The 27,154-nt window shown below is 44.7% G+C and overlaps 1 protein-coding gene across 10 annotated transcripts in view; it reads right to left on the reverse strand.

The window, feature by feature from the left end:
* The window catches only part of Atp9b (ATPase phospholipid transporting 9B (putative)), a 180,676-nt gene that overhangs the window by 19,158 nt on the left and 134,364 nt on the right, over positions 1-27,154 (reverse strand). For 8 of the 10 annotated variants that reach the window (XR_011375904.1, XM_070038816.1, XM_070038811.1 and 5 more), the window contains 8 exons: positions 14,483-14,677; positions 13,652-13,744; positions 10,634-10,717; positions 9,944-10,114; positions 6,480-6,578; positions 4,112-4,201; positions 538-682; positions 232-296 (listed from right to left, as the gene is read on the reverse strand). Coding sequence is in view for 9 of the 10 variants with exons in the window: in XM_070038816.1 (XP_069894917.1) it covers positions 232-296; positions 538-682; positions 4,112-4,201; positions 6,480-6,578; positions 9,944-10,114; positions 10,634-10,717; positions 13,652-13,744; positions 14,483-14,677 (942 nt within the window). In the remaining variant the exon portion in view is untranslated. The remainder of the gene's footprint in view (positions 1-231; positions 297-537; positions 683-4,111; positions 4,202-6,479; positions 6,579-9,943; positions 10,115-10,633; positions 10,718-13,651; positions 13,745-14,482; positions 14,678-27,154) is intronic. The other 2 variants (XM_070038812.1, XM_070038814.1) reach the window with 1 other exon arrangement.

A 27,154-nucleotide genomic window follows, 5' to 3' on the forward strand; every position in this document is an offset into this window, starting at 1 on the left:
AGCTACCATAAGACTTCCAAGAACAGGGGGAGCCTGGGGTTAAGGCATGAGTGTACATTTTTACATTTTATAGGTGACCACTGGGCACAGAGTGAGGCCTTCTGCAAGGGTTCTGATGTCTCTGCTGCACCAGGGTTATGGGCTAGGGCCCGTCAGGGTAGGGTTCTTTCCTGGGTGCTGACCAGCTACATGGGTGTGTGTGTCATGTGCATAGACAAAGGTCAACACTACCTTTCCTTCGATCCCAATTCCACAGTCGGCCGCCTGGATCATGCTCACATCGTTTCCTCCGTCACCTGAGACGCAGAGAGGTTGGAATGAAGGAAAACATGTTTCTTTTCTACTACCCAAGGACTATTTAGAAAACTCACAGTAATGTACACACAAGAATCTATTTTAGAGATGATATGCAGGAGGCTGGCCATGCCTAACATTTCACTCGCCATCGCTGAGCTCTGGGGGACGCCGCAGGGGACCAGGTGGACTCAGCAGTGGCGCGGGCACACCCCACTCCCATGGAAGGCTGGGTAGGCTCACCAATGGCACAGGTACGCCTCCCCGTGTGCTGACGGAGCAGGGTCACGATGTGGGCTTTCTGGGTAGGCGAGCAGCGGCAGCACACCACAGCAGGGCACTGGCAAGCCAACTCTACAAACTCGTGCTCATAGTACTTCAGGCAGACCTGGAAGACAAGCCTTGTGTCTACTATCACCCCAGGGCTCTGGAATCCAGCAGCGGAGGTGGGGCAGCCATGCAGAGGCTGCCCTGGCCTTTTCTGAGTGCCACCTGCGACTGCTCCCTCCCCGCTTGTGGCACCTCTCTCCTATCCTAAGCTCATTCCCACACTGGGGAATGTGGGATGGGAAAACAAGGCCGGCTGTGCTTAGCCCTGGAAGGAAGGCAAAGAGCAGCTCAGACAGAGGCTAGGTGGGCCCAGTCAGGGGCCAGGAGACATCCTGAGAAGGATGACGTGACTGAGAAGATTCATGGCTTCCTACACAAGTGTGTAGGCCATTTCACAGAACTTCCCCAACTAGACTGCATTCTTAGAATGACCTCACCTCTCCTTCTCAGCACTTGGTCTGATCTGTGACATCAACAATTCAAGGGGCTGGGCAGCTCCTGATTCCCCAGCTGATTGGGGAAATCCAAATCCCAAAGCTCTGTATACAGTCTGACGGCTTCCCAAGACCTCTGGGACTTGTGCTCCAGCTAATAAGGACAGGTTCTCAGACTCTTAGACAATCGAACAGCAACGCTACTGACAGTAGGAGAGTGCTATTTTCCCAGCAGTCAGCTCTGTACCTTCAGACCCCTACATGTAGAGGACCCTTCACTAGGAGCTGTGCCACACTTCCCCCCAGCCATAGCTGGCACCCGACCAGGGTCTGCCACTGCTGCTTATGTTCTTCTTTATTTTCCTTTTGGCTTCTGGAACAAAGAACTCCCACGCCATGTTTACATATCCCCTTTAGGACCTCCTCACACACATTTGCCTTGACGGTCCTTCCCAGTTACGTTCTTTTTTTGGGGGTGAGGGACAGGGAAGGGGCAGTACTGTGGCTTTGTACTCAGGCCTTCTGCTCTGGCTTGGCTTTTTTGCTCAGGCTGGTGCTCCACCACTTGACTACATCTTCACTTCCAGTGTTTTTGCTGGCTAGTTGGAGGTAAGAGTCTCTTGGGTTTGTCTTCTTGGGCTGCCTTGGAACTGAGATCCTCATATCTCTGTCTCCTGAGTAGCTAGGATTACAAGCATGAGCCACTAGTGTGCCTGACTTAATCTGAAAAGTTCTTATTCTCCATAATATATGTTAAAAGACATTTTTTTGCTAGTTACCTCAACCTTTTGAGCAACCTGACAGATATACTATAGCAAACTAAGTGCCATTTATTTTTATCACTGAACATCAATCCAATGAAATCATGACTAGAATCTTCTAGAAGAATGATGGCTGAGGACGGAGAATGAACGCCTCCCCCTGAACAGCAGATACTACCTGACTTTTGAAGAACCAACTGCAGTACTACAAATGATATGATTTGGAGACACAGTAATGAGTATCAAAATATGAGCCTCAAGATCTTCAGCAGATGTTAGGGACAAGAAGAAGGGAAGTAGGGAACTAGGGTAGGAGGAGTCTGGCTGCTTAAACTGTATCCTGGTAAAACTTTGCCGCACACAGGCAGCAAATACAAGTCATACCTACTGAAATGGTGGCACAAAGAAGATGCCCCTACCTGGAGAAGGAGACCCAATGCCTCGCAGCCCTCTGTGGCAGCACAGGGCCTCGGACACTCTCTGGTTACAAGCAACAAGGTTCCCCACTCCAGTCCAGGCCCTGTCAAGGACTCTACTGTCACAATCTCACAGGTGTTGATGAAACACTCCCCCACTCACGAAGCCTTATGGGAAGGAATTCTGAACATCATGGAATCAACCTTTGTATCCACTCAAACTACCAGATGGAATGCTCCATAAGCTGAGCTCCAATGTGATTTTGTCATGGATGCTGAGGTAGTTAAGATGGCAATGATATCCTTACTGCTTCCTCAGAGAGGCCCTCTGGCTCCCTCCTGGGTCTGGGCTGCCTCAGTGACTGGCTTACGTAGGTCAGGGTGGAAGTGGGTGCAAGTTCTGGGACAGACACAGCTCATCATCCTAAGAAGCCTCAGTCTCTGCCCAGGGTTCTTGGTATGGGGCTCTGGGGAAGGTCTGTGATGATTAGGCCAGAGTCCTGTGCAGAAGCAGTGGATGGGGATTCTTAGCAGCTCGTCACTTTCATCCCCATTGGGTGTCCTACATTGGGTGTCCTACCAGTATTTGAAACAAAGAATGAAGTTACTCTGGGCATTTGTACCCAGAATCTTCCAACAGCCAGAATGAAGCCCTGGGAGAGTCTCTGACCTTCAACCTTGTGTTTCTTGTGGTCCTTCTAGGACCTTCCATGCTCCCAGGTGTCTATAGAGTCAAAAGGATAAGATTTGACTACAGCAATGCACGGTTCCCTGCCCCCAGCAGCTCTGATATGCTTGCTACATGGAAACAAGGACTGTGGTCCCACAGTCCCAAGGACTGCAAAAGGATGAGGCTGCTATTAACAAGGACCAGTGACCCAGAACTAGTGTTGGCCTTGAATCATTGAAGTCAACCAACCTCCGAACAGGAAGGGCAGAGAGAGGGTCACTCAGACATGGCCACGACACCTCCTCAGGCCTAGCTTCTAGCATAATCACACATGTCAGTGGTGAGTAGAGAAACCTTCCAGACAGTGAGGACAGCTCAGGCTGCCTGATGAATGTGCTTCACTCAAGAAACACTGGCTGCAGTGTGAAGGCTCACAGCCATGGTCTAAGCTGCTCAGGAGACAGACTTCGGAGGATTATGATGTGAGGCCAGGCAGACAGTTAGTGAGAAGCTATTTCAACCCACAGAAGCTGGTGGTGTGCACTTGTCATGCCAGCTACATGAGAAGTATCAACAGGAGGACTGCTGGCCGGGGTATTTGAAAATAAAAAAGGGCAGGGGGCATGGCTTAAATAGTAGTATACCTGACTAGGGCCCTGAATCAAATCCTAGTAGAGCCAATTAAAAAAAAAAATCCTGGGGGCTGGGAAGGTAGCTCAGTGGTAGAGCACTTGCCTTGCATGCCTGAGGCCCTGGGTTCGATTTCTCAGTACCACATAAGCAAAAAGAAAAAAGCCGAAAGTGGCGCTGTGGCTCAAGTGGTAGAGCGCTAGCCTTGAGCTGAAGAGCTGAGGGACAGCGTCCAGGCCCAGAGTTCAGGCCCCACGACCGGACCCTTCCCCCCCCCCCCCAAAAAAAAAAAATCCTGGTCTTCTGGCATGGGAAGATAGGCAGGGAGACACATGATCGGGCAGAGACAAGTCTTAGAAGATAGATGGGCAGACAATTGCTATGTTATGGACTGGCCTTACCTCAGGAGACAGACATACAGACACAGAGACAGAGACAGACACACAGACACACAGACAAGCCTTACCACAGGAGGCAGAAACATGCTCAGTGGGCGACCAGCCTCACTCCAGAAAGGAGACAGACCGAGGCGTGGACAGATGGACAGACAGACACATACACATGCAGCCCACTTACCTCCAAGGAGTCCCCAGGTATGACCAGGGCACAATCGTGCTTCCTTCTAAACGCATTCAGCTCTAAATGGGCCCCTCCCCGACTGGTCACCTTCAGGGGGAAGAGCAGTGCAAATTAAAACCCCCTCTAAATGAGTGGCACAGACGGACAGGATGCTGCTGGAAGAGAAGTCCTATAATAAGGTCCTTTCAGATTTCTCCTTCAGTGCTCCTCAATCTCCAGCATGCTAGGAAGCAGAAAACTCACAGAGCAAAGTGGGATACACAGGCACCATACACAGGAAATTTATAGAAAAGACACTTGAGCACTTGCGATCACTGTGGCACAGTCGGGGAGGGTTACTGCTGTTACAAGTACATTCCCTTCAAAGAGAGCTAGATTGCCTTGGTGCTGGTGGCTTAGCTCTTTAATCCTAGCTGACTGGGGTTCAAGGTCAACCTGGGCAGAAAAGTGAGACCCCATACTCAACCCTCAACAGCTAGGCTGCCATCACAAACTATGTGGAAAGTGAGAGGCGGCAAGCTGAGAAGACTGGGGTTGCAGGCCAGTAGGGTTCAGAAAAGTCTTCAATTCCATCTCCCAGGAAGAGAGCTGGACAAGACAACCCAGCAACTACAGGAAGCCTAAGTACGTTAAGTACATGCCCTGGCAAAAAGTGAGACCCTATCCTACAAACACAAACAAACAAAAAGCTACAGAGTATCAGGGCCGGGGCATGGCTAACCAGTGAAGTGCCAGCACAGTTAAGTGCGAGGTCCTCAGTTCTAACCCTAATACTACCAGCCAAACAAATAACTGAGAGAGAATGACTAAGATATTTCTTGTGCTTTATGTGAGACAATGATTTACTAAAGTGATAGGCAGGGTAGGTGGATCATTGGTCTCTAGAGTTGTGACCACAGCCCCAGAGCATTCTACTTCATAAATCAGAATGTCAGGGCCCAAGGAAGTTGTTTCTCTTACCACATGGGTTAGACAGGGTTTTAGTTACACACCCTTTTATAAAAAGCAGTTCAATAGACGTGCTTCTGCCACATGAACATGGCTTCTACTTTTTCCACTGGTTTTGTTTGGTTTTGAAGGACAAAGCAGTTCAAGAGAGAATGACTGAGTTGGAATACTAAAAGGTCAGGAGACTGAATGAAATGTTGTGTTAAAATGAAATGATGTCAAAAGCCCAATGGCTGGTTTTTGACATTCTTTCAGTGGAGATTTTATGGGGTATAAAAGAAATGCTATGGGAGCTGAAATAAGTTAAAATTTTCATGTGGTCCAATTAATTTCAGACCCATCTTTAAATAGGTAGGTTTTATGGTGATAAATTTAATTTGTGGTGCTATAACTCTGAAAGTCATCAAAAATTGATCGGAAGTTTTATCAGAAGCATTAATAATTTAATTGCAAATAGTAGTCTTCAGGGCCTAATTAGTGATTCTGATGGTTTAAAATAAATACATTTACATGGAAATGGTGTTGCAATAACCACGGCTGTAGGTGCAAGTGCTTCCTTCCTGCAGCACAGAAATGTGGCGTCTGCTCACCCATCAGTCAAGACTCAAGGAACTCCAGTCAGAGCTAATACATACAGTAAGCACAGGATTTTAGATCACATCTCTCCCTGTCTTTGCACCAGTTAAGGAAGATGGTTTAATCTGGAATGCCAGTAGATAAAAACCACACTCTGGTTCTAGCTCTGTTGCATTCATCTTACAGCTAAGACAAAATATACTCTTAAAAAACAGTAGACATACCCATCCCAGCTATTCAGGAGACAGAGATTGGAAGGCTAGTTTAAGAAAAAAAGTTAGGCAACAAGCCAGACATGGTGGTTCAAGTCTCTAACTCCAGACTTATGGGAGGTCTATATATGAGGATCTAAGTCTAAGACTTGATCTCAGGCCAAAAGCATTGAGACTCTTATCTAATGAAGGGCTATGGTTACACCTCAAGTGATAGGTAGGGAGCCTGTCTAGCAAGCATGAGGTTCTGAGTTCAGACTCCAGTGTTGCCAAAAAAAACAAGTGCATACACATTTTATAAGTTGAATAGAAAATGTTTACAGCATATCTATTTAACAAGTAGTAATAATAATACTAATACATAAAAGCCAAATAATATTCAATTTGAAGTTTGTTCATGCTATCAAAGAGGCCTATAAAAACCACATTTAATGTAACGGAACCAATTACTGGAACGTACTCTTATACTCTGAGAAAATTTCAGTGCTACTTTTAAAAACAGTATTTACTAGTTAACAAATAGCTGTACATACATCGTATCAACTATACCTATGGTTGTATATAGAAAAATCACACATTTTAATTTAAGAGGGAAACACAAAGTCCAAGTGATTTAGAAACATACTTACTGGTCTGAAAACATGAATGTCCTGTGTTCTTGACACCAGATGTGAACTTTTGGCAATGCAAGTAGCTGTCTCCAGTTTATCTCCTGTTAGCATCCATATCTATGAGAGGATTTAAAGGATGAACTTTAGCACTACAACTGCACTATTCTTCAGTGTAAAAGGGTCTGCCTGTGAACAGACACTCGCATACCCGTGTTCACACAGACACACGGATAAACCAAGTGTTGTCCATCCATAAATGGCAAACCTCGAATCATTCTTAAAAAAGGAGGAGATCCTTATACACGGAGGGCAGGGATGGACGTTGAAGACCACGAAGGCCAGTGAGACCACCCAGACACAGAAAGACCACCTAACTCTATTTAACTGACGTACCCAGGAAAGCCAAGACTGTAAGGACAGAAAGTGGGAGGTGGGCACCCGGGAGGAACATGGAAGTAGATGCTCCACAGGGACAGTTTTGGTTTGCAAAACTGGACAGTTCTGGGGATGGGTGGCAGTGATGGCTGCAGACCAGTGAGTGTGTCCTGAACGGGACAAAACAGTAAGTTTTGCTTTGCATTTCATACTGTAATAAAGAGTGTCCATACTGATTTACCTGGGGAAAACAGACAAGAACAGTGGGAACATGTGGACACAGCCACTTAGAGCTGGGCTCACAACTCACAGCGAGGCCCAGGCAGCTGCTGGGCAACGTCAGATGCCAAGAGGCACTGTGTACTCAGCCCTCCATCCAAATCACAGGTTTTGGAAGGCAGAGCATGGAGTAGGGAGAATCAGAAGCCTGTTTTACCTTGGTAGAGTTACAGGTGGAAAATGGAGTTCCAGTGTGTCAATGGCCTACAGTTAAGCCAAAGTTATTGATATTGAATAGGTCAAATAATGTTATTTTTTACACTAAAAAACTGAATATATCATAGCTAAGATATTAAACCAACCTAGATGCCCCTCAGTAGAAGAATGGATCAAGAAAATGTGGTGTATATACACAATGGAATTCTAGGCTCCCATCAGAAAAAATGACATCGCCCAATTCATAAGGAAATGGAAAGACTTGGAAAAAAATCATATTAAGTAAGCCAGACCCAAAGAAACATAGATCCTAAGGTTTCCCTCATTTGTAATAATTAGTATGCATCCAGGATAGTCCGAGCAGATGAGCAGAACAGCTCAACAGCTATGTACATATGACCATATAAGATGAGGCTAAGCGAAATGAACTCCAAGACATGGAAAGAAGAGGTTTTTCTTTTTCTTTCTTTTCTTTTTTTGTCGGTCGTGGGGCTTGAACTCTATCACTTGAGTCACAGTACCACTTCCGGTTTTCTAGTGGTTTACTGGAGATAAGAGTCTCATGGACTTTTCTGCCGGGGCTTGCTTTGGACTGTGATCCTCACATCTGAGACTTTTCTGCCCATGCTGGCTTCAAATGGTAGATCCCAGCCCCTTGATAAGTTAGGATTACAGGTACAAGCCTATACTAAGGCTCAATTGTAAAATTAAATAAGCCTGGCTTATTCTTTTTTTTTTTCTTTTTTATCAGTCATGGGGCTTGAACTCTGGGCCTGGGCACTGTCCCTCAGCTCTTCAGCTCAAGGCAAGCGCTCTACCACTTGAGCTACAGGCTACTTCTGATTACCTGAGTGGTTTATTGGAGATAAGAATCTCACAGATTTTACTGCTTGGGCTGGCTTTGAACTGTGATCCTCAGATCTCATCCTCCTGAGTAGCTAGGGTTACAAGTGTGAGCCACAGGCGCCTTGCTGGCTTATTCTTTTTTTTTTTTTTTGGTCGGTTGTGGGGCTTGAACTCTGGGCCTGGGCGCTGTCCCTGCGCTCTTCAGCTCAAGGCGAGTGCTCTACCGCTAGAGCCACAGCGCCATTTCTGGTTTTCTAGTGGTTTATTGGAGATAAAAGTCTCACGGATGTTCCTGCCCGGGCTGGCTTTGAACCATGATCCTCAGATCTCAGTCTCCTGAGTAGCTAGGATTACAGGTGTGAGCTACCAGTGCCCAGCTATTCTTCGCTGTTGTTTTTAATACACTATGTGATTTCTTTTTTCTTTTGTGTTTTTTTTCCTGTAGTTTAGCCCCTGTTGTCACTGTATTTGATTTTGGTACCCTGGGTTGTATATATATTTATCTGAATTAAGGAAGGGAAAGGGAACAACAAAATGGCGAGACAAAGGACAAAGGGGGAACCAATGCAACAGCGATACCCACAAGACAGTATGTTGGAACGGAACTGTACAACTTGAGGGGGGACTGGGGAGAGGGAAACTGGGAGAAAAATGAGGTGGGGGGTAACAAGTTCGACAAGAAATGTACTCACTACCTTATGTATGCAACTATAACTTCTCTGTATATCACCTTGACAATAAAATTAAATTAAAAAACCTGAATAGACATGAACATACACACATTTACATACCTACACCATAAGAGAATAAAACAGCATTTAATACATAGTAAAATATTTATGTTATATAGTAGCAGAACTTTTCCAGTAATATTCTCATTATCACTTGACTCAGACTCCTTACCTACTGTACAGAAGGATGCACTTTTGGGGACATGAGACAGAAGAGCCCAGTCACACTCATCATTCCCTCAGGTACAGTCAGCTGTGTGCTCCATAACTGAGTACTCCCACTCTGTGTTGTCATTAGCATATTCCAATCAGCATTACCACACCCCAAACAATCAGACATCACTATGGCAAAGCCAGACAGCACTGTCACTGCTGAGCAAACTAAGGCACATAAAATCTGGCTCACCTTCCACTTGAGAGCAGCATCTACAGTCAGTTCTGTGAGGTGCAGAGATGAGGTCTAGTCCTTTAGATGGAAGTCTGACACCATTTTAATACTCAATCACTATAAATACCTACAGCTTCGTACCAGGACCCTGACTTCCTTAAGACCTAACATTTGCCTTTGTCCATGAGCAGGAGCTCCAGGGTACAAGGTGAACCTGCACACGCAGGATCCAGCAGTGAACGAAGCTCAACACCCACATGAGGCTGAGTCCTCCTACTCTACACAGGATGAAGAGCTCACAGGTCAGCCTGGACTGCTACAGGAAAACGTTCATACTCCATCTTGATGGAGATTGAGAGAAAATAGAGAACATGTGGCTGAACCACAACCTGTGCACACCAGCCCAGGGCCTCTAGGCCTCAGGCCTCCCCTCAGGGATGCGGGTGTCCTGGGAGGGCTGGAGCAGAGCCCTGCTTCAGAAAGACAGTGCTGTCCTGAGTGGACAGGGCCCAGGGGGTGGGAAAGGAAGGCAGAAGGAAGTCTGAAGGAGGGCCACAGGACACCCTTGGAGGTGCACTAGGAAAGAGGGTGGGAAGGTGGGGACTAGGATGCAGCTTCACTTACGAAGCTCTGTTCAGCTTCACGTCTTACGGGAGTGTCATGAGAACAAGTGGTTGCAGCTTTGAGGGCGGAGCACCAGGCAATACCTTGATTCCAGCGTTCCGCAGCATCTCCAACGTGGGTCTTACATCGGCCTGCAGCTGGTCCTCCACCCCAGTGAGGCAGAGCAGCTCCATCTCCCTCTCCAGGCTTTCCACCACCGCAGCCACCTTCAGCGCCCGATCGTGGATGCTCAGTTTGGCTTGACTGTATCGGCTCTAGGGGGAAGGGAGACACCGTGAGGACGGTGTCAGCTCTAGGACAGAGGGATGTACTGTGCATGTGCTCTGCTGGGCATGCACAATCATTTCCTGGGTGACAATTCACAACGCAGGTTGAACATCACTACATCTGAAAATCTGTAATGCTCCAATGTTAGGTGCACTGGTGTGAAACTCTAAAAGTCTCATAATTTGGGGCATTTTAGATTTTGGATTTTGAGGCTAGGGGTGCTAAACTAGTCTATGAAAATATCCCCCAATCTATGTACCAGACAAGTGTGAACCATTTCTGCTGTAAGCATGTTGAGGAGAGAAGGATGCTTGGCCCGCACGAAGGACGTGAAAACCGGTGGTTTCTACACACACACACTCCCTTCCCTGGAACTGGAGTGGGCGGGGCCACAGAGTTGCATGTGGCAGCGGCGGCAGCAGCCCCACAACCGCAGGGTGGACTTAGAAGGACAAACTTCTGTGTGGGGAAAGTGAGTCTGAGAATGGCTGGCGGAAGCTGCTTACCTCAAAGTCCTGATACTGCTCTTCTGTGAGTGTCCTTTTTGCCACCACAAGGGTCCGAAGCCCCTCCCGTGCCATGTTCCCACACTGAAAGAGGAGGGACCAAGTCATCCTTTATTCCCACAGAACGAGGAGACGCTGGTGGAGTGTCAAGTCCTATCAAGCACTGCTGCCCTGTTCTCATCTCCCTGGAGGCCCTTGGGCTCCATGAGACAACAGACCGCACAACACAGCTGCATGTCACCTCTCCTCGAAGAGAAGACCCAGCACAGAGATGGAGGGACAAAGGGTGAGCAAACAGTCACGGGCTCACGGGACACTATGTGGAAAATGAACCATACAACTTGTGGGGGAGGAGAAGAGGGAAAAACAGAGAGTGATGGAATGGGTGACACTGTCCAAGAAGAATCTTTACCTGACTTACCTAACTGTATATCAACTTTATAACAATAACAAATTAAATAAATGAAAAAAAGGATTCATAGGCAAAGCACACAGCACACAGCGGTTAGATAAACCTTTAGCAGAGTGCTATTCCAGAAACATGACCATCTTGCCAACCACCTAGCCCCAGTAGGGCTGAGTGGAAGGAGACTCTCTGGAGCTGGAAACTTGATCAAGTACCTGCCTAGCACACAACAAGCTTACCAAGTCCAAGGGTTCAGAGAGTGACAAGAAGTTGTGAATGTGGATAAAATAAGGAAACTGAAAGTAGCTGGGTAGGAAAGAGGCCTGGCGGGGCTGGCAAATGCCTTCCGGGGGATGCAGCTGTGAGGAGACAGGATTGCTTATGAGGCGGAGGAAGGTGGCATGTGGAAGCCGCATGGGTGAGGATGACTAGGTGGGGTGCAAGGTCTCCGTGGGGCACAGGAGAGGGTGGAAAGTCTGTGGATATATAGATCAGGAAGTAGAAGGGGTGGCACAGGCTGTAGATCAGTGAGCTAATATGGAGGATGAGAGAACCATGCTGGCATGTAGTTATACTCCCCTACAGAGTAAAACACTTAACTTGCTGCCCCAGACTTACCAAGAAACTGCCCCAACAGGGCTGTTTAGGGACCAGGTTTGTGTGCTGTTTAATACCAGGGTCTGGCAGAAAGTAAGAGCCACACAACTTTGCTCTTGTTGCTGTCTGTATTTTGCTGTCTGTGGAATCAGGCTGCTCATGCGATATGGGATCATCACTACCCTTGTATGGGCAGAGGTGAGACTGGGGGTTAGGCATGGGAGACCCAGCCAGACCCTGAGCCCCATGCATCTGGCTATGTGGTTCAGGACTAACTAGGCAGGGAAGAAAGAATCAAGTCTGATGAGCCTTGATTCATGTGGTAAGAAAACAGAAGTGAATTTGGTAGGTGTGTGAAAGAAAAATGCTAATCACATTCATAGTAAGGGAATGCATTGTAGTGATGACAGTAATAAAATTCTCCCCCCAGAGAGAAGCAAAACTCAACAGTTTAGGGGAGTGATGGTGTGAAGGCAAAGGCTATCTCTGGTACAGGGCTGGTTGTAGACTGGGGTAAACCTGCTTGGGGCAGTTGGAAACCTGTTACAAGATCTAACTTGCACTGTCCAGTGAGACCCATTCCACTGCTGAACACACGACCTTCACTTGCAAATGTTACCACACATCCCTACAGGGCTGACCCCTGCCTCTTCACAGACATGGCCAGGTTTTAGGAAACCTGAAGTGACACACGTGAACAACCATCTACGTGGTTCTCCTATACCTGCTTTGCTATGCTTTTTAATAAAGACTATGACAGCATCATAACAAAGACACCGGTGAAGGGTCAGATGGATTATCTATGAAAGGAAAATAACAGAAAGCTGAGAAAATACGTATACATAGGATTTTTAATGAAGCTATCATTGTGAAAACAATCTGACATTATCTGTCTGTTGCAAGACATTTATTGATTTGACCTCATAACGATAAATAAATTAAACAAGTATTTTATAATTAATTCCATGTCATTATGACCAAAAGTAATTTTATGGCATTTTACTAGGTCTGCAGGGAGTTTAATTTATTCCTGTCTCTGATGAATTCAAAATGCCTTGAGGGTGGTATTGATTCTAATGCCGACATCATCTGAACAAGCGTGGTCACCGTGCTGACAGGTTATCACTGAGGTCTAAGGTGGAGACCGAGTTCAGAGCACAGTAGTAACTCGGGCACATGTTTACAATTACAACTGAGCTTAGTTTTATTCTTAAGTCTAACTATTGACACAAAAACTCAACAATAAATAGACTCTCCCGAGGCTGAACAGAAATCACATTCATTTAGGAAGTACTTAATATAGGGATTGCTTGTATTTGTACCACATTTCTAGATCTAAAAAGAAAAAAATTACTATGAGATTAATATTTGAATTAAAATCTTTTTTTTTTTTTGGGTCAGTCGTGGGGCTTGAACTCTTGGCCTGGGTGCTATCTCTGAGCTCTTCAGCTCATGGCTAGTGCTCGACCACTTGAGCCACAGCTCCACTTCTGAATTTCTCTGTCTATGTGGTGGTGAAGAATTGAACCCAGGGCCTCATGCATGCAAGGCAAGCGCTCTACCACTGAGCCACCTTCCCTGCCCTGAATTAAAACCTTAAAAATGTTTTTAATTGGGTTTACAAAACCAATATGAAAGTAAAGTATAACTCTGGTTATTTATGCATATAGTTTTATTGTAGAATTCTCTAGTGAATGATGGATAATGCTATTTCAGTATTAATAAAATACAGACATACACATTCAGCCATGAAAAGTGGCAGTTATTTCTGTAGGAAGCAAACTGTTTGTAATTAACTAAAACTTCCTACTTTATGAAAAGAACTATTAAGTACTTAACATAATTTAGTGGAAAATAATGCACCCGGATAACCTATCAGTTTCTGATATTAAATTTCAATGACTTAACTTACTCCAGAGATACTAGTATATACAAATGGGGGGAAAACGCTACTTTGTCACTCTTCAGTACATTTCAGTGAAACATTTGGCACAATGCTGAGAAAACTCACTTACCTCCTCCTCTAGCCAATCATTGTACTGGACAATGGTGGACATGGCAACATCAGCACCTTTCATATAAAAAGTGATTTCTGCTGAGGACTCGTCCTGTGGTAGAGGGAAAATAAACACAGGACCAGCTGGGATGCATCATTCCGTACAAGCAACTGCTGGCCTAATAGAAAAGGAACTGGAAAAAGGGATTCCTGGGGAGTAGATTCTGCTGTAACTTGAATATTTTTCTGTATGAATGGCATAATAATAATAAAGACCAGTGTACTCCTATGCTTTGTGTGTGTGTATGTGTGTGCGTGTGCATGTGTGTGTGTGCTGCTCCTGGAGTGCTTTCCTTAAGATTTTTTTTTTTTTGCTGTTCATGGAGCTTGAACTCTGGGCCTGGGTGGTGGGCCTGAGCTCTTCAGCTCAAGGTGAGTGCTCTACCAGTTGAGCCATGCCCCACTTCCAGTTTTCTGGTGCTTAACTGGAGATAAAAATCTCATAGACTTTCCTGCCTGGGCTGGCTTTGAACCGTGATCCTCAGATCTCAGCTTCCTAAGTAGCTAGGATTATAGGCGTGAACCACCAGCACCAGGCTCGAAACCCTTTTCTTTCAGGATTTCATATAATTTCATTTTCCCTCAAGAGTTCTTATCATTTCATTCAAATTTAAGTCCCAGTGAAATGCTCCATGTACAAATTCATCATGCAGTTAAGAACTAGCTTTTCCTTTCCTTTCACATGCCTGTGAAAGTCTGTGAGACCCTTATCTCCAATTGAGCACCTTTTTTTTTTTTCCTACGTGAAAAGGCTGAGCAGGACCTGACTGACATGGTCGGGGAGGCCTACCCTGACAATGATGCCCATCCGCTTGCTCTCAGAGGTGAAGGGAAACACCTGAAGGATGCAGTAGGTCAGGACTTGGCCACCAGGTGTCTTCAGCTGCACAGAGGTGAGGTCCCTGCTGATGAGAGTGAGCCCGACACTCTCTGTCCAGCGTACCAGCGCGACCTGAGGAGACCACAGTGCATGAGGCCCGATGTCCTAGGACGTGGGGGGGGGGGAGGGGGAGATCCAGTGACAGCGCACCAGTACACAGAGAACTCGTCAAGGTGTGGTGGACACAGAAGCATAGAGCCTTAGACCTTCTGTTGCCTATTTCCCCAGAACCAGAAGGCTAATCCCAGGAAGGGAGCACACACCATCCACACAGAAGCCTACACTCGTCAGTTTATACTCCACGATTCTACAGGTTCTGTCAAAGGCCAACAGTTTGAATCTGTTATCCTGACATTTTTCCTAACCTAAGAGATAAATTAGTGTTTGACTAATCGACATTACATTAATGTACCTACACAAAATAGCTGCAAATATAAAGGAGACAAGATAGCAAAAGAGACATCCAGCTGTGCTCTGAGCACTGAGCTGTGAGTCTGGCGACAGCAACTTGGTGTCTAGCTATTGACTTTGCCAAGATTTGCTTTTCATCTTCTGTGAAATGGAAAACACGCCTAAAAGCTGAGATGATGTAAGCCAATTCCCTGACAATACGGATACTCAAAGAAATAGGAACGACTCTTATTTACATTTGTTATTGAAACTTAATCATTAGTGAAGGAATAACTTACTTTTATTTTAAAATGTAACTGCACTGTTATTATTAAGGTGGTGTGCCGAGGGGTTACCATTTCGTGACTCGGCTAGTGAGTCAAGTCATTTTGGGCAATACCACCCTTTTCTTTGCCCTCCCTGTGTCCATCTCCCTGCCCACAAGTTACATCACTCACGTTCCAGTGTCTACTGACTACCATGACTGCGCTCATTCACCCACCCACCATCACGGTCCCACGTCCTCCCTCCAAAGAAGCCAAATCAAAAACAACACCTTCATGACCACCACTACCAAAAAAAAAAGTTTCCATTTCTAGGAATTCATTTTGATAAACAGTATTTTACATGTTCAGAGGAGATACACCTTTGGATTCTCCCCATAGGAGTATGGTCTGTGTGTGAATGCCTACAGCTCTATACAGGTTATCACATCCATTATCAGATCTAAACAGGTTATCACATCCATGATCATATCTAAACAGGTTATCACATCCAGTTCTACTTTCTATTTAGCTTCCACATGAGAGAAAACATGTGCCGTTTGCCTCTCTGAGCTTGGCTCACCTCACTTAACCTGGTTTGTTCTAGGTCCATCCATTTCCCTGGAAATATTATGCTAATGACTGTATAAAAGTCCATTGTGTATAGGTACCACGTTTTTGGATCCACTCATCTACTGTAGGGCATCTAGACTGCTTCCATAACTTGACTATTGTGAAAAGTGCAATATGGAGGTATGTCTTTAGTGTATCCTGACTAGTGATGTTCTGGGTAGATGACCAAGAGTGGTATGGCTGAGTCACTGGGGGTAGCTCTATGTTTAGTTTCTTCAGAAACTTCCAAACTGTATGGTTGTTCTTGTTTACATTTCCACCAGCAGTTCAAAAGTTTTTTTTTTTTTCCCCTCCCCACATCACCCCAGCATTTGCTGTTGTTTGAATTATTGATGTTGGCCAATCTAACTGGGGTGAGATGGAATCTCAATTTTCTCCCTCCCCCCTCCCTCCCTCCCTCCCTCCCTCCCTCCCTCCTTTTCTTTCTTCCTTCCTCCCTCCTTCTTCTTTTTTTTTTTCTCTTTTGATCCTGGGGCTTAAACTCAGGGCCAGGGCACTGTCCCTGAGCTTCTTTGTGTTCAAGTCTAGTACTTTAACACTTGAGCCACAGCGCCACTTCCAGCTCTTTCTGAGTAGTTTATTGGAGATAGGAGTCTCATGGACTTTTTTGTCTAGGCTGGCGTGCAACTGAGATCTTCAGATCTCAGCCTCCTGAGTAGCTAGGATTACAGGCGTGGGCCACCAGTGCCTGGCTCAAAGTTGTTTTGATTTGTATTTCCTTTATGGCCAGGGATGTTGAGCATTGGCTCATGTGTTTATTTGCCATTCTTAGTTCTTTGGAATAATTTTTAAGTTAATAACATTTTATGACAATAAGCATTTTCTGGGAAAAAAGGTTTGTAAAAGATACTTCATTCCAGGTCATTAGTTACAACATGATATAATAATATACAATACCTGTCATCAGGTAAAAGAACATCACTCAAGGTGCCTATGTGACCTACAAGAGAATAATACTCCCACAGAAGCTGGGCACCAGTGGCTCACGCCCATCATTCCTAGCTACTCAGGAGGCTGAGCACCATGTGAGGATCATGGTCCAAAGCCAGCCGAGGCAGGGAAGTCTATGAGACTCTTATCTCCAATAAACCACACACAAAATTGGAAGTGGAGCTGTGGCTCAAGTGGTAGAGCCCTTGCCTCAAGCTGAAGAGCTGAGGGACAGCACCCAGGTCCCATGATCAAAAAAAAAAAAGCTCCCACAGGGAACCAGGGACTGTGTAAGTCACCACAGCCTAGCAAGATCCAAACCTCCTTCCGTGGTGTCCTGAGGCCGGATCGGTCACTTGCCAGGAATATGATGTTCCCAGGAACTGGCTTGCCTGTCAGTGCAGAGCCTTCCTTTCCGAGGTGAGCAGGTGAGCTCATCTTTGCTTCAAGTTTCACCGCCATCTATACACGCATATTTTATCCTGGGTTTCGGTAATCCAAACCATTTCAAGGACATTGTAAATTCAATCTATTTAAATTCTATCTAGCTATTGTGAGTTCAATCTTACTGCATTGTGAAATTCGTGTGAGGGTAAGTATATGCCCTTAGGGAGACTGTACAAAATTCCCAGCAGCTCTGGCTCAGAGCCTGATCAGTTGGGTAGGATATGGCTGCAAAGAGCTGCAGTCAACTCTGTTTCTTCACCTGTACAAAGACCATGACTGGGGACACCTTTCAGACCCCTGCAAGAAAAACAGAAAGCACTGTAGACTCCTGGTGGGATGTCCAGCACTTTCTAGTTGTCACTGAGTGTACCCTGCTATAGATGCCATTTTTGCATGTTCTCCTAGACAGAGCAACATTCACTTTTAAAGTCAGTTTTCTAAGTATCTAGCCATAAACTCAGGGGCAGAATGCTTCCAGAAGGCTTGCAGAATCTTGGCTAGATGGCTGTTTTCTGGAGTGGCACCGTGGGGCGCAGCTCCCCGGTCCTCCCGGGGCATTCAGGCCACAGGTGGGGCCTGGTGTCCATGGGCAGGCTACTAATGGTGCGATCCTCAGTGTACACCTCACATGCCACACCGGCTCCCTACGGGGCTTTCACTTCCGAAACAGCTCTCAGGGTCTTGTAAAGAAGACTCCAGTAAGTGTGGGGATTGTTTTAGAATGGGCAGTTTAAAGTTAGTACAGTTACAAATTATATGTATAATTTTTTTGGGGGGGTCCGGTCGTGGGGCCTGAACTCTGGGCCTGGGTGCTGTCCCTCAGCTCTTCAGCTCAAGGCTAGCGCTCTACCACTTGAGCCACAGCGCCACTTCCGGCTTTTTCTTTTTGCTTATGTGGTGCTGAGGAATCAATCCCAGGGCCTCAGGCATGCAAGGCAAGCGCTCTACCACTGAGCCACCTTCCCAGCCCCTATACATATAATTTTCAGATACTTAAAAAGAAGTTGACATACTGCAGTTTGTCTCTAAGTGACGGAAAACAGTTACAGAATACCATAATTGAAAATGGAATTATAATGACCTGACATTTTCATTTGTTACAAAATCAGATATGCAGTAAACAACTAGCCCTGATCTACATAAGAGGGGCCTTCACCCACCACGTGACCCGAGCCTCCAATCAGAACCAGAAACGGAATCAGAAACCCTCACAAGCTGTGCTCCACCGAGGGGCAGAGTGCGGGCATCTCCACTGCCACCTCATCAGCCTCTGTGCTGTCTCTGGTCCTGCTCCCCACTGGCTTATTCCGCAATCCTACTTGCTGGACACAATTCAAACATCTGCTTTCTCAAGCAGCAGTAACCATGTACAGCGCCTGAATTTCTCTTCATCCCAAACTTATTTCAAAATACAAATTTCATTTAAATTAATAAATAAAACTGTAGCTATCAGATATCAGAATGCCAAGTCAAGAATAATTATCTTGCCATGAACAACACTGTGAAATAATTAGCTTTCATATTTAGAAACCCAGTGATCTTCTTCCCTAGCGCTGCAGGTAAGGCCAGAGCACCCAGACGTACCTACCCAGCATCTGCACATACTCCAGGCTACGGGCCATGGGACAGTACAGCCACACACCACAGTACTGGCTTAAAAACTATAGTCTAGTACGCCACATTGTTGCAATGGGTCCAAAATGAACTTTACAACTTGGGCACAGGGATGGGGATGGGGAGAGGGGGAGAGGGGGAGAGGGGGAGAGGGAGAGAAGAAGAGAGGGAGAGAGGGGGTGAGAAAGAGAGAGAGAGAGAGAGAGAGAGAGAGAGAGAGAGAGAGAGAGAGAGAGAGAGAGAGAGAGAGAGAGAGAGAGAGAGAGAGAGAGAGAGAGAGTACTGGCTTAAAAATTATAGTCTAGTACATCTCTTTGTGGCAATGGGTCCAAAACGAACTTTACAACTTGGGTGCGGGAAGGGGCGGGGGGGGGGGGAACGGGAGATGGGAAGGGATAACAAAGAAGATGGCAACGAAATGTACTCATTACCTTGCTCATGTAATTGTAACCCCTCTGGTACAGTATTTTTACACACAAAAAAAAAATCACACAAGAGCTAAAAAAAAAAAAAAAATGAGTCTAGGAAAACTGACCACACAACATGTTCTCTGAGTTATCTATAACTGCAGAATTAAAATGTGTCCTTACATAGATAATACCTCACTATTTAAAACTTCTTATCAAATTGGGAAATGCACTCAACAAGCTAGAATATGGAATTTAAAGAGATAAAGCAGAACATCAAGCAAAAATAAATACAAGGTCTTGATCTTGGATCTGCATTCCAACTAGGCCAGACCACATCTGACGGCCTTCAACCGCTCTGCTGTAGTTTAAGGGTGCACACACTCTGGAAGACAGCCAGAATTTGACTCATAAACTTGAGGTCACCATTCTGAACATGTAATGGTTGCCTTTCCATTTTGTGAAAAATACTTGGAATGAACCTTTGGACTTATATTCATTTTGATGGTCTCTGAAAGATCTCTTGCCTTCTTCCTAGAAGAAAACACACAAACAGTAACAAATGGAATGCCTTATGCTTATCAAAACCTGAGAGAAAGTGAAGTGTAGACATTTTCTACTTGTAAGAACAATCATGAAGGGGAGGGATGTGAGGGCTAGAACACTGCGTGTGTGACTCACTGACTACGCAGAAGTGTGTGCCTTTGAGATATGAGACTATGAAGCTGGCTGTATGTACTCCAAGTTTTAAGGTTGCTACCACCTCAGCACAGGTGGTCTGGTACTTATGAGGACTACGTGCTTAACGGTGTGTCACAGAGGAGCTGGAATTAGAACTCTTCTCTAGTCTCCAGGGTGTTATAAGAGACTAATATGCTAAGAGCCTAAAATCATCTACCAGTGATCCAGTACTGTAATTTAGAGTCAGCTACATGCTCCAAATTACAGTACTGAAGAAGACATGTGGATGTCAGCAGAGCTGATCTCTGTCTAGAGGGGAGCAGAACACATTTCTGCCATTTCCAACCCAGGATCAAAGTGAAACTTGCCGTGGTTTTTCCCAATACAACTTCTTTATAAGCTGCAAATGATCTAATACTCCAAGGTTAATTTTCAATTTACATAGTGAAAGGTTACTATTACATTGTGACCTGTAAATTGCATCTTTCTGCGAATACCCTATCATCTCCTGGTGCCCCACTGCAGTCAGGACGGAGGCTTTCTATATTTGGTGACTCACATCTGTTTATTATTTAGCTTATGCTTGGTTTCACAGCCCTTTGGAGCCAGCAGCTTATAACAAAAATCAGTTTATACCCAATCCAGTGTTCTATCCTTTTTTGGGGGGTGGGGGGCCAGTTGTAGAGCTTAAAATTCAGGGCTTGGGTGCTGTCCCTGAGCTCTTTTTGCTCAAGGCTAGCACTCTACCACTTTTGAGCCACAATGCCATTTCCAGTTTCCTAAAAGTCTCACAGACTTTCCTGCCTGGGCTAGCTTTGAACCACAATCCTTAGATCTCCTGAGTAGCTAGGACTACAGGCATGAGCCAGTGCCCAGTTATCATCCAACTGTTTAAATCAGCAATCATCCCGAGGATTCTCTCTATAAAGCCAACTTAGATTAAAAAAAAGTAATGGTCAAGATTTTCAAAAGATAGATGCTTACTATCTAGAAGTAACTTGCTTAGTGTTGGGCAGAGTTCTTTAAAATACTGCAGCACCTTCACTGCATCTGCTGTTAATTCCTACCTGTGTGTTCATTCAGGCAAACAAGACTAGGTGCCCCACCAAGGACAGCTGACAGCTGTTGCCAGCAGCTCTCCAAGTCTGGACTGATGGAGCTCGGAAGTCCTATCTCATGGTCTAGGGTGGAGGTAGTGGGAGGGTGAGTAGTGAAGGAAACCCCGCAAAGACTTTTCTGGTGATTTGAAAATGGTTGTACTATTCTTTGAGAAGACTCTTACAAATAACTTACATCGAGGAACAGTAAATACAGCAATGAAAGCAAATCAAATTTTAGTGGCATCCATAGTCTGATTCTGTTTTCCTCCAAGAAGGTCAGGCAATTACAAAATGTATACATACTTTCAGGGCTAGCAATGAAACTCATTAGTATAATATATGCCTAATGTGTTCAAGATCCTGCGTTAAACCTTTCCCTTAAGGAGTAAAATAAAAATAATGAAGCACACACACTTTCTAAAACATATCAGCTCCTGACAAAGAGGCCAACATCATTACCAAACAGATGATGGTTCTTCCGGCCACATGTGCAGCAAACGGGAGCCCCACACAGATCCAGGAAAGCCCAGCCGCCCGAGAGCGGCCCCTTCTGGCCCACGCCCACTATGCAGGGCAGAAAGCAGAATAATGAACATCAGGAGCAGCCCAGGGTACACTCACATGCAGTAGCAGTCAGAGGAAGCGGAGTCTGGCAACTCTCAGATAAACCAGAAGAGTTCCCGTTTCCAGTGCTTTTAAGGTAGGAGGTTAGTAGAATTCTCACGTCATGAGCACAAGTGCCCATGGCAAGTGTTCTCAGCAGGTCCTGATGTAGGTGGGGACTTCTAAGTGCTGGATTCACTCTGGGTCTAGGGTGAAGGAGGCTTTCTCCCTGCATGTTGCTAATCTGCCTTTGCATTTTTTCAAATGCAAAATTTACATCAACTGAAAGAAGTAGAAATGTGTTTGCAAATTAAACCACTGGCTGCTGACAGGGCCTGTGCACAGGGGGATGAGGATGGCGCTGGCTTTGAGGTGGCCTTATAGATTCACCTACATGGCGCATCACCTACACAGATCAGATCAACAAGCAGCTTAACGCTAACTAACTCACGCCCAACTTCCGGCAACAAGTGAAGTTGAGGTACTGCCCAAACACGCTAGGTAAATTTTAAAAAATCTTTCTATGCTGTCTACACATGAGAAAAACAGAGGACAGGTGATGAGGGCAAGGCGGAAGGGGTCATGTTATTTGACTTTCCAAGCCTGAAGCCGCGGGTTTTCATTAAGTCACTTCTACTTTTAAGCTTGACTTGGTCCCATTTGTGAATTCGTTCTACTATGTGCGGAGCCCCTGGACTTCTATCTAGAAGTTCCTGCCTATGCCAATGAGTTCTGGTGTTTCCCCTTTCTTAATTCACATTTGAAGTCCCTATAGATAAGAATGTTTCACACTTTTAAGTTTATACATCTAGAAAAAGACCTCAATACTTCATCATGCTAAGGAAGGTCTGTGTCTAGTCTCATCTTCTAGTCTCATCACCACTTTCCTGCCAGTCAAACAGAAGCCAGACTTCCTATGGTAAAAAGATAAGATGGTGGAGAATACTACAGGAAATCGTCTACCAGGTCTGAACAAAAGAGGAGTTCAGGACCTTGACTCTGCACGGCTGGCTGGGATAAAGCCTGTACCATAGCTATCAAAGGTGAGAAGTTAAAAGACCACAACCTTAGGGACTCCTACCTAGTTTTACCAACAAGATGCTACTGAACGGTCCACAATGAGATCCCTATCACCTGCTGTGCGTGACGACTCTGGCGTCCTTCACCACGACAGCTGCTAGACTGAACACCAGACTAACTGCCAAATGTCAGAGAGAACCACTTAGGCCACTACTGTAAAGTAACTGTGAAAAAAGAACACAGTGCTTTAGAGAAATTCTGATCATTTTCTTGGCAGTCTTAGAAATCTCACATTTTAAGTCGTGCTTCTTTTTCAATTGATGAGGCTGGTATTTTCTCCTTCCTTGACTTGTTTCACTCACTAGAAGAAAATCATGTTAACCTCAACTCTTCAGTTCATTCTCCTTTCTAGTGTGTTTTGACTCCTGTTGAAAGCATTGGGAATGCCACCTACAGCCTGAAGGACTTTCCCCGAGTGTGCAGAGTCACAGGTGGCTATAGAGTCCCTTTGCATGCTTGGGTAAGGATCACTGGGTTGGGTTTTGTGCTGGTCCTGATCCTGGGGCTTGAAATCAGGGACTGGGCACTGCCCCCAAGCTTCTGTGCTCTACGACTAGTAGTGTTCTACCACTTTAAGCTTTTCTGATAAACTGGAGAGGTAAGTCTTACTATGTTGTCTGCCGGGCTGGCTTCGAACCACAACCCTTAGATCTCGGCCTCCTGAATAGCCAGGATTACAGGCGTGAGCCACAGGTGCATGGGCTCTTTTCTTTTTCCTTTCCCTTTCTTCCCTCCCTCCTTTGGTTCCTCCCTACCTCTTCTAGGTCACTTAGCCACCACTAAGTAGCTTTTCTGTCACAGGCACTCCATTTGCCCCGTCACACTTTTCCATGCTGTATAACCAGGCAAGAAAGCATATCCCAGAGTTCTATCTTACAGGGGAAATGAGATCCAGGGAAAGATGATTACTTTTTCTCTATAATTTCATTATCAGAAATTTCTGTGCTACTACTAGTCTTGAAAAGCTTGACAGAAATCCTCTAAGGATACTTTTTTTTTTTTTACCATGTACTTTACAAATCATAACCTATCAATGACATCTCATCATTTTTGATTGTGGTTATTACAATCATCATTATAATTTAATAGAATTATTAACTTAAAATGCAATTTGATCATCTGGAAAAACTGCTAATCAATATTCACAGACAGGCAATGTAGTATTTATTCCCTATTGGTCTTGAAGGTCACAGAGCGAAGGCTTCATGTCATGACAATGATTTGCTCCTCACAAATATATTGACAAAACCTCACAATTAGTCTTGCTTCAATAGATACACACAATAAAATGAATTTAAAAATAAAGCACACAAAATAGTAGTAGAAGGGGTGATTATAACCAAAGTCCACTATATGCACGTAAAGAAATATCACAATAAAACTCAATATACACTAATACAAGATAGAGCACACTACAACCACCAGTGCTTATGTCTGTAAATCTGAAAACAGTGCTGTCAACCATTTAACTAACATTCTTCTGTTCTTAAAAAAAAAAAAAAAAACCCACTTGTGGTTTGTCATTATTTTCAGTTGATTCTTGCACACAAATGCTGGAATAAGGCCAGTAATAGCTACATCTTAGAATATTATTTAATACAGTATTTACTGATGAGAAAATGTAGCCAAAGAGAGGGAGAGAATGCTACTAATGAATGGCTAGTTTATGGGAGTAAACAGTCATTAATAATCATGGACAATCAATCTTTTCGCACCACAAGTAGCAGAGGTCATCCTTTGCCTTGATCACCTGCATTGATGACTTCTGTATTCTGAGGTTATGAGTTTATGTTCTTTTACGGTTGCTCATCATCCGAGTTTTAGCATGGGCTTTCTGTAAATGCACTGGACATGTACTTAAAACAGTGAAAAAGAGTGGCTTTTAATTCTGTGAAGGAATTTCCAGAGGACAGTTAACATTTGCTCAGCTGCAGTTTACTATGCTGAGCTTGTAGAGATAAATTGACAGGGTAGCAGAACTTTCTACTCTCTTAGAGAAAATGAAATATTGATCACTTATCATAAGAAACAATGACCAGGGCATAAGTAGGTTCTACTTCATGAATACAGAATCAGTGATTTTTACACTTGGACATCATCACCACCACTTTCTCTACCTTCGAATATCCCAAATATAGCACAGGTAACAGACCACTGGAAGTATTTAGTGCTTGTATCTCATAGGACTCTATGATTTCCAATACTTGTATAATAAAACTCAGCTGTGCACACGTGTAGCTTTGAAGAAAATGAGAATCAAAGCTGCTCTCATAAGGGAGAGCAGCAACTGTGATATTACAGACTCAAAAACCAGGGCACTCCACCTAGCAAATTACACTCTTCCTCAGAGTAAGATGGTACAGGTACCTCAGACCAATGGAGGCTATGGGGGATAGTGTGGTTGCACAATGTACAAAACCAGGGCCCTCAAATCACACTCTTTGAATGGAACTGCATAACGCAGAGCCACGAGCTAGGAGGGTGATAAGAATGGCGCTGATGAGGATTACATAAAACTAAAGACTCTTAAATGATAATGCTGCTTATTAACCATGTATGTTGTGATAGGTCAAAGCTGAGGTTAAACAGGAAACATCAATTGAACCATTTCCCTAAATAAAGCTCTAGGGTGCAATATTCTGAGCACTTTATTCAATAAAAAATGCTTTTAGAATGGTGCTTTGGTGATTGGGAGGCACTGCTATCATCTGTCAACCCAGCAGCGGCAAAGTTCAATAAGCTCAGCAACGGCCATTCTGATGAATTTCCTGAGGCCCTGGGTCGGAACACATCACATCGATATTGCTCTTTAAAAATTATGATAAAGTCAATTGTTTTCATCCTTAAACTTAAACTATGTGTTATGATTCTGCACAGATATCTACTGTTTGCTACCTTTAATTGTTCCAATTTCCGAACAAGTCCAAAAGTCAAATATAAGATTAACAGTTTTTCTGTTATAATTTCTCTAAACCCTTAGCTATCTTTGAATCAATGAAATCTCTCTGCTATGAATCCTTGTGTGAAGATTTAAGAAACATCATGAAAGAACTGTAAAAACCCCAGAGACTTTAAGCAAAATTCACACTTCTCTTGGCATATTCAGAAGTAGCAAGTACTTCCTTTTCAACATGTAATCACATGGAATGTTGAGGATTTCTGGAATGCATAGTACAATAGAAGAAACAGTGTATCTCAGCCTTTCTATAAGAGAAAAAGAAAAGTACCTCCTTTTCCTTCCAAGAAGCAGCTACAAATGCCCTGTATGCATCTGTGTCAATGTTTGGAAAGCCAAGAAGTTGGTAGTTTGTAAGTCATGCCAGTCTTTCTTTTTTTTTGGTCGGTCGTGGGGCTTGAACGCTGTCCCTCAGCTCTTCAGCTCAATGCGAGTGCTCTACCGCTTGAGCCACAGTGCCACTTTCGATTTTCTAGTGGTTTATTGGAACTAAAATCCTTATGGACTTTCCTTGCTCAGGCTGGCTTTGAACCGCGATCCTCAGATCTCAGCCTCCTGAGCAGCTAGGATTACAGGCGTGAGCCACTGGCGCCTGGCTAGTCATGCCAATCTTAACTATACATCTTGTAAGTTTTAGATTGTTGAATTGTGTATTATAGGTTCCCTACCAATATATAAAAATTTTTGACACATCCTGATTCTACCAGTCATACCGGCATGGCTATGAGAGGTGTGTACATATTTACCAGCCAGCAAAATCTGTTGGTGATGGTGGTGTAGGGAGCCTAAAGACAATACCCAGCAACTAAATGATGGAGACAAAGAGTACTACAATGAGTACTTGAGCCAAAAACGGAGCTCTACCTTCTGCATTGCCTGTTTTACTAGAAACAAGTTCTATTGTAGGATTCATGAAAACGGCCAATAGTTTAACTAATCCTAATTTTCAGATTTTGTCTGTTTTCTGAAAAGAGAGGAGTGTAAGTGTGACTCAAAAGAAGGAACAACATCAAGGCAAACTCCTTCTACACTGTGGGAATAGCCTTGCCACAGCAGAAGAACCAGGTCCTACTTGAAGTAATTCTTAGTGGCACCTTCTTCCTCTAAGCCTGTTTTTAGATGACCACACATTCACTTCCTTTCTACCAGAAGATCAGTAGCTCCATTTCTCCTGCAGCCTGAGATCCATGAGGTCAGGAAATAGTTACTCTGACATATCAAATACAACACGACAGAGGAGATATCAGACAGAAACAACTTAAAAGAGGAAAGGTTTGTTTGGTCACTTGTGTCAGAGGGCCGATGTCTGCCTGCTCCCCGGTCGTGAGCAGCCGTGTGGTGGGAGGCCCATGGAGGATGAGGCTGTGCACCTCAGGGCCGGCTGTAAGCAGAGACAGCGAAAGGACCAGTCACAACCTCCAAAGGCCCATCTCCTCGTGACCACGTTCACCACGAGGCCCTGTCTCCCAGTTTCTACA

This window comes from Dipodomys merriami, unplaced genomic scaffold (genome assembly GCF_024711535.1).
Source record: "Dipodomys merriami isolate MVZ:Mamm:240054 unplaced genomic scaffold, mDipMer1.0.p SCAF_297, whole genome shotgun sequence".
Taxonomy (NCBI): Eukaryota; Metazoa; Chordata; class Mammalia; order Rodentia; family Heteromyidae; genus Dipodomys; species Dipodomys merriami.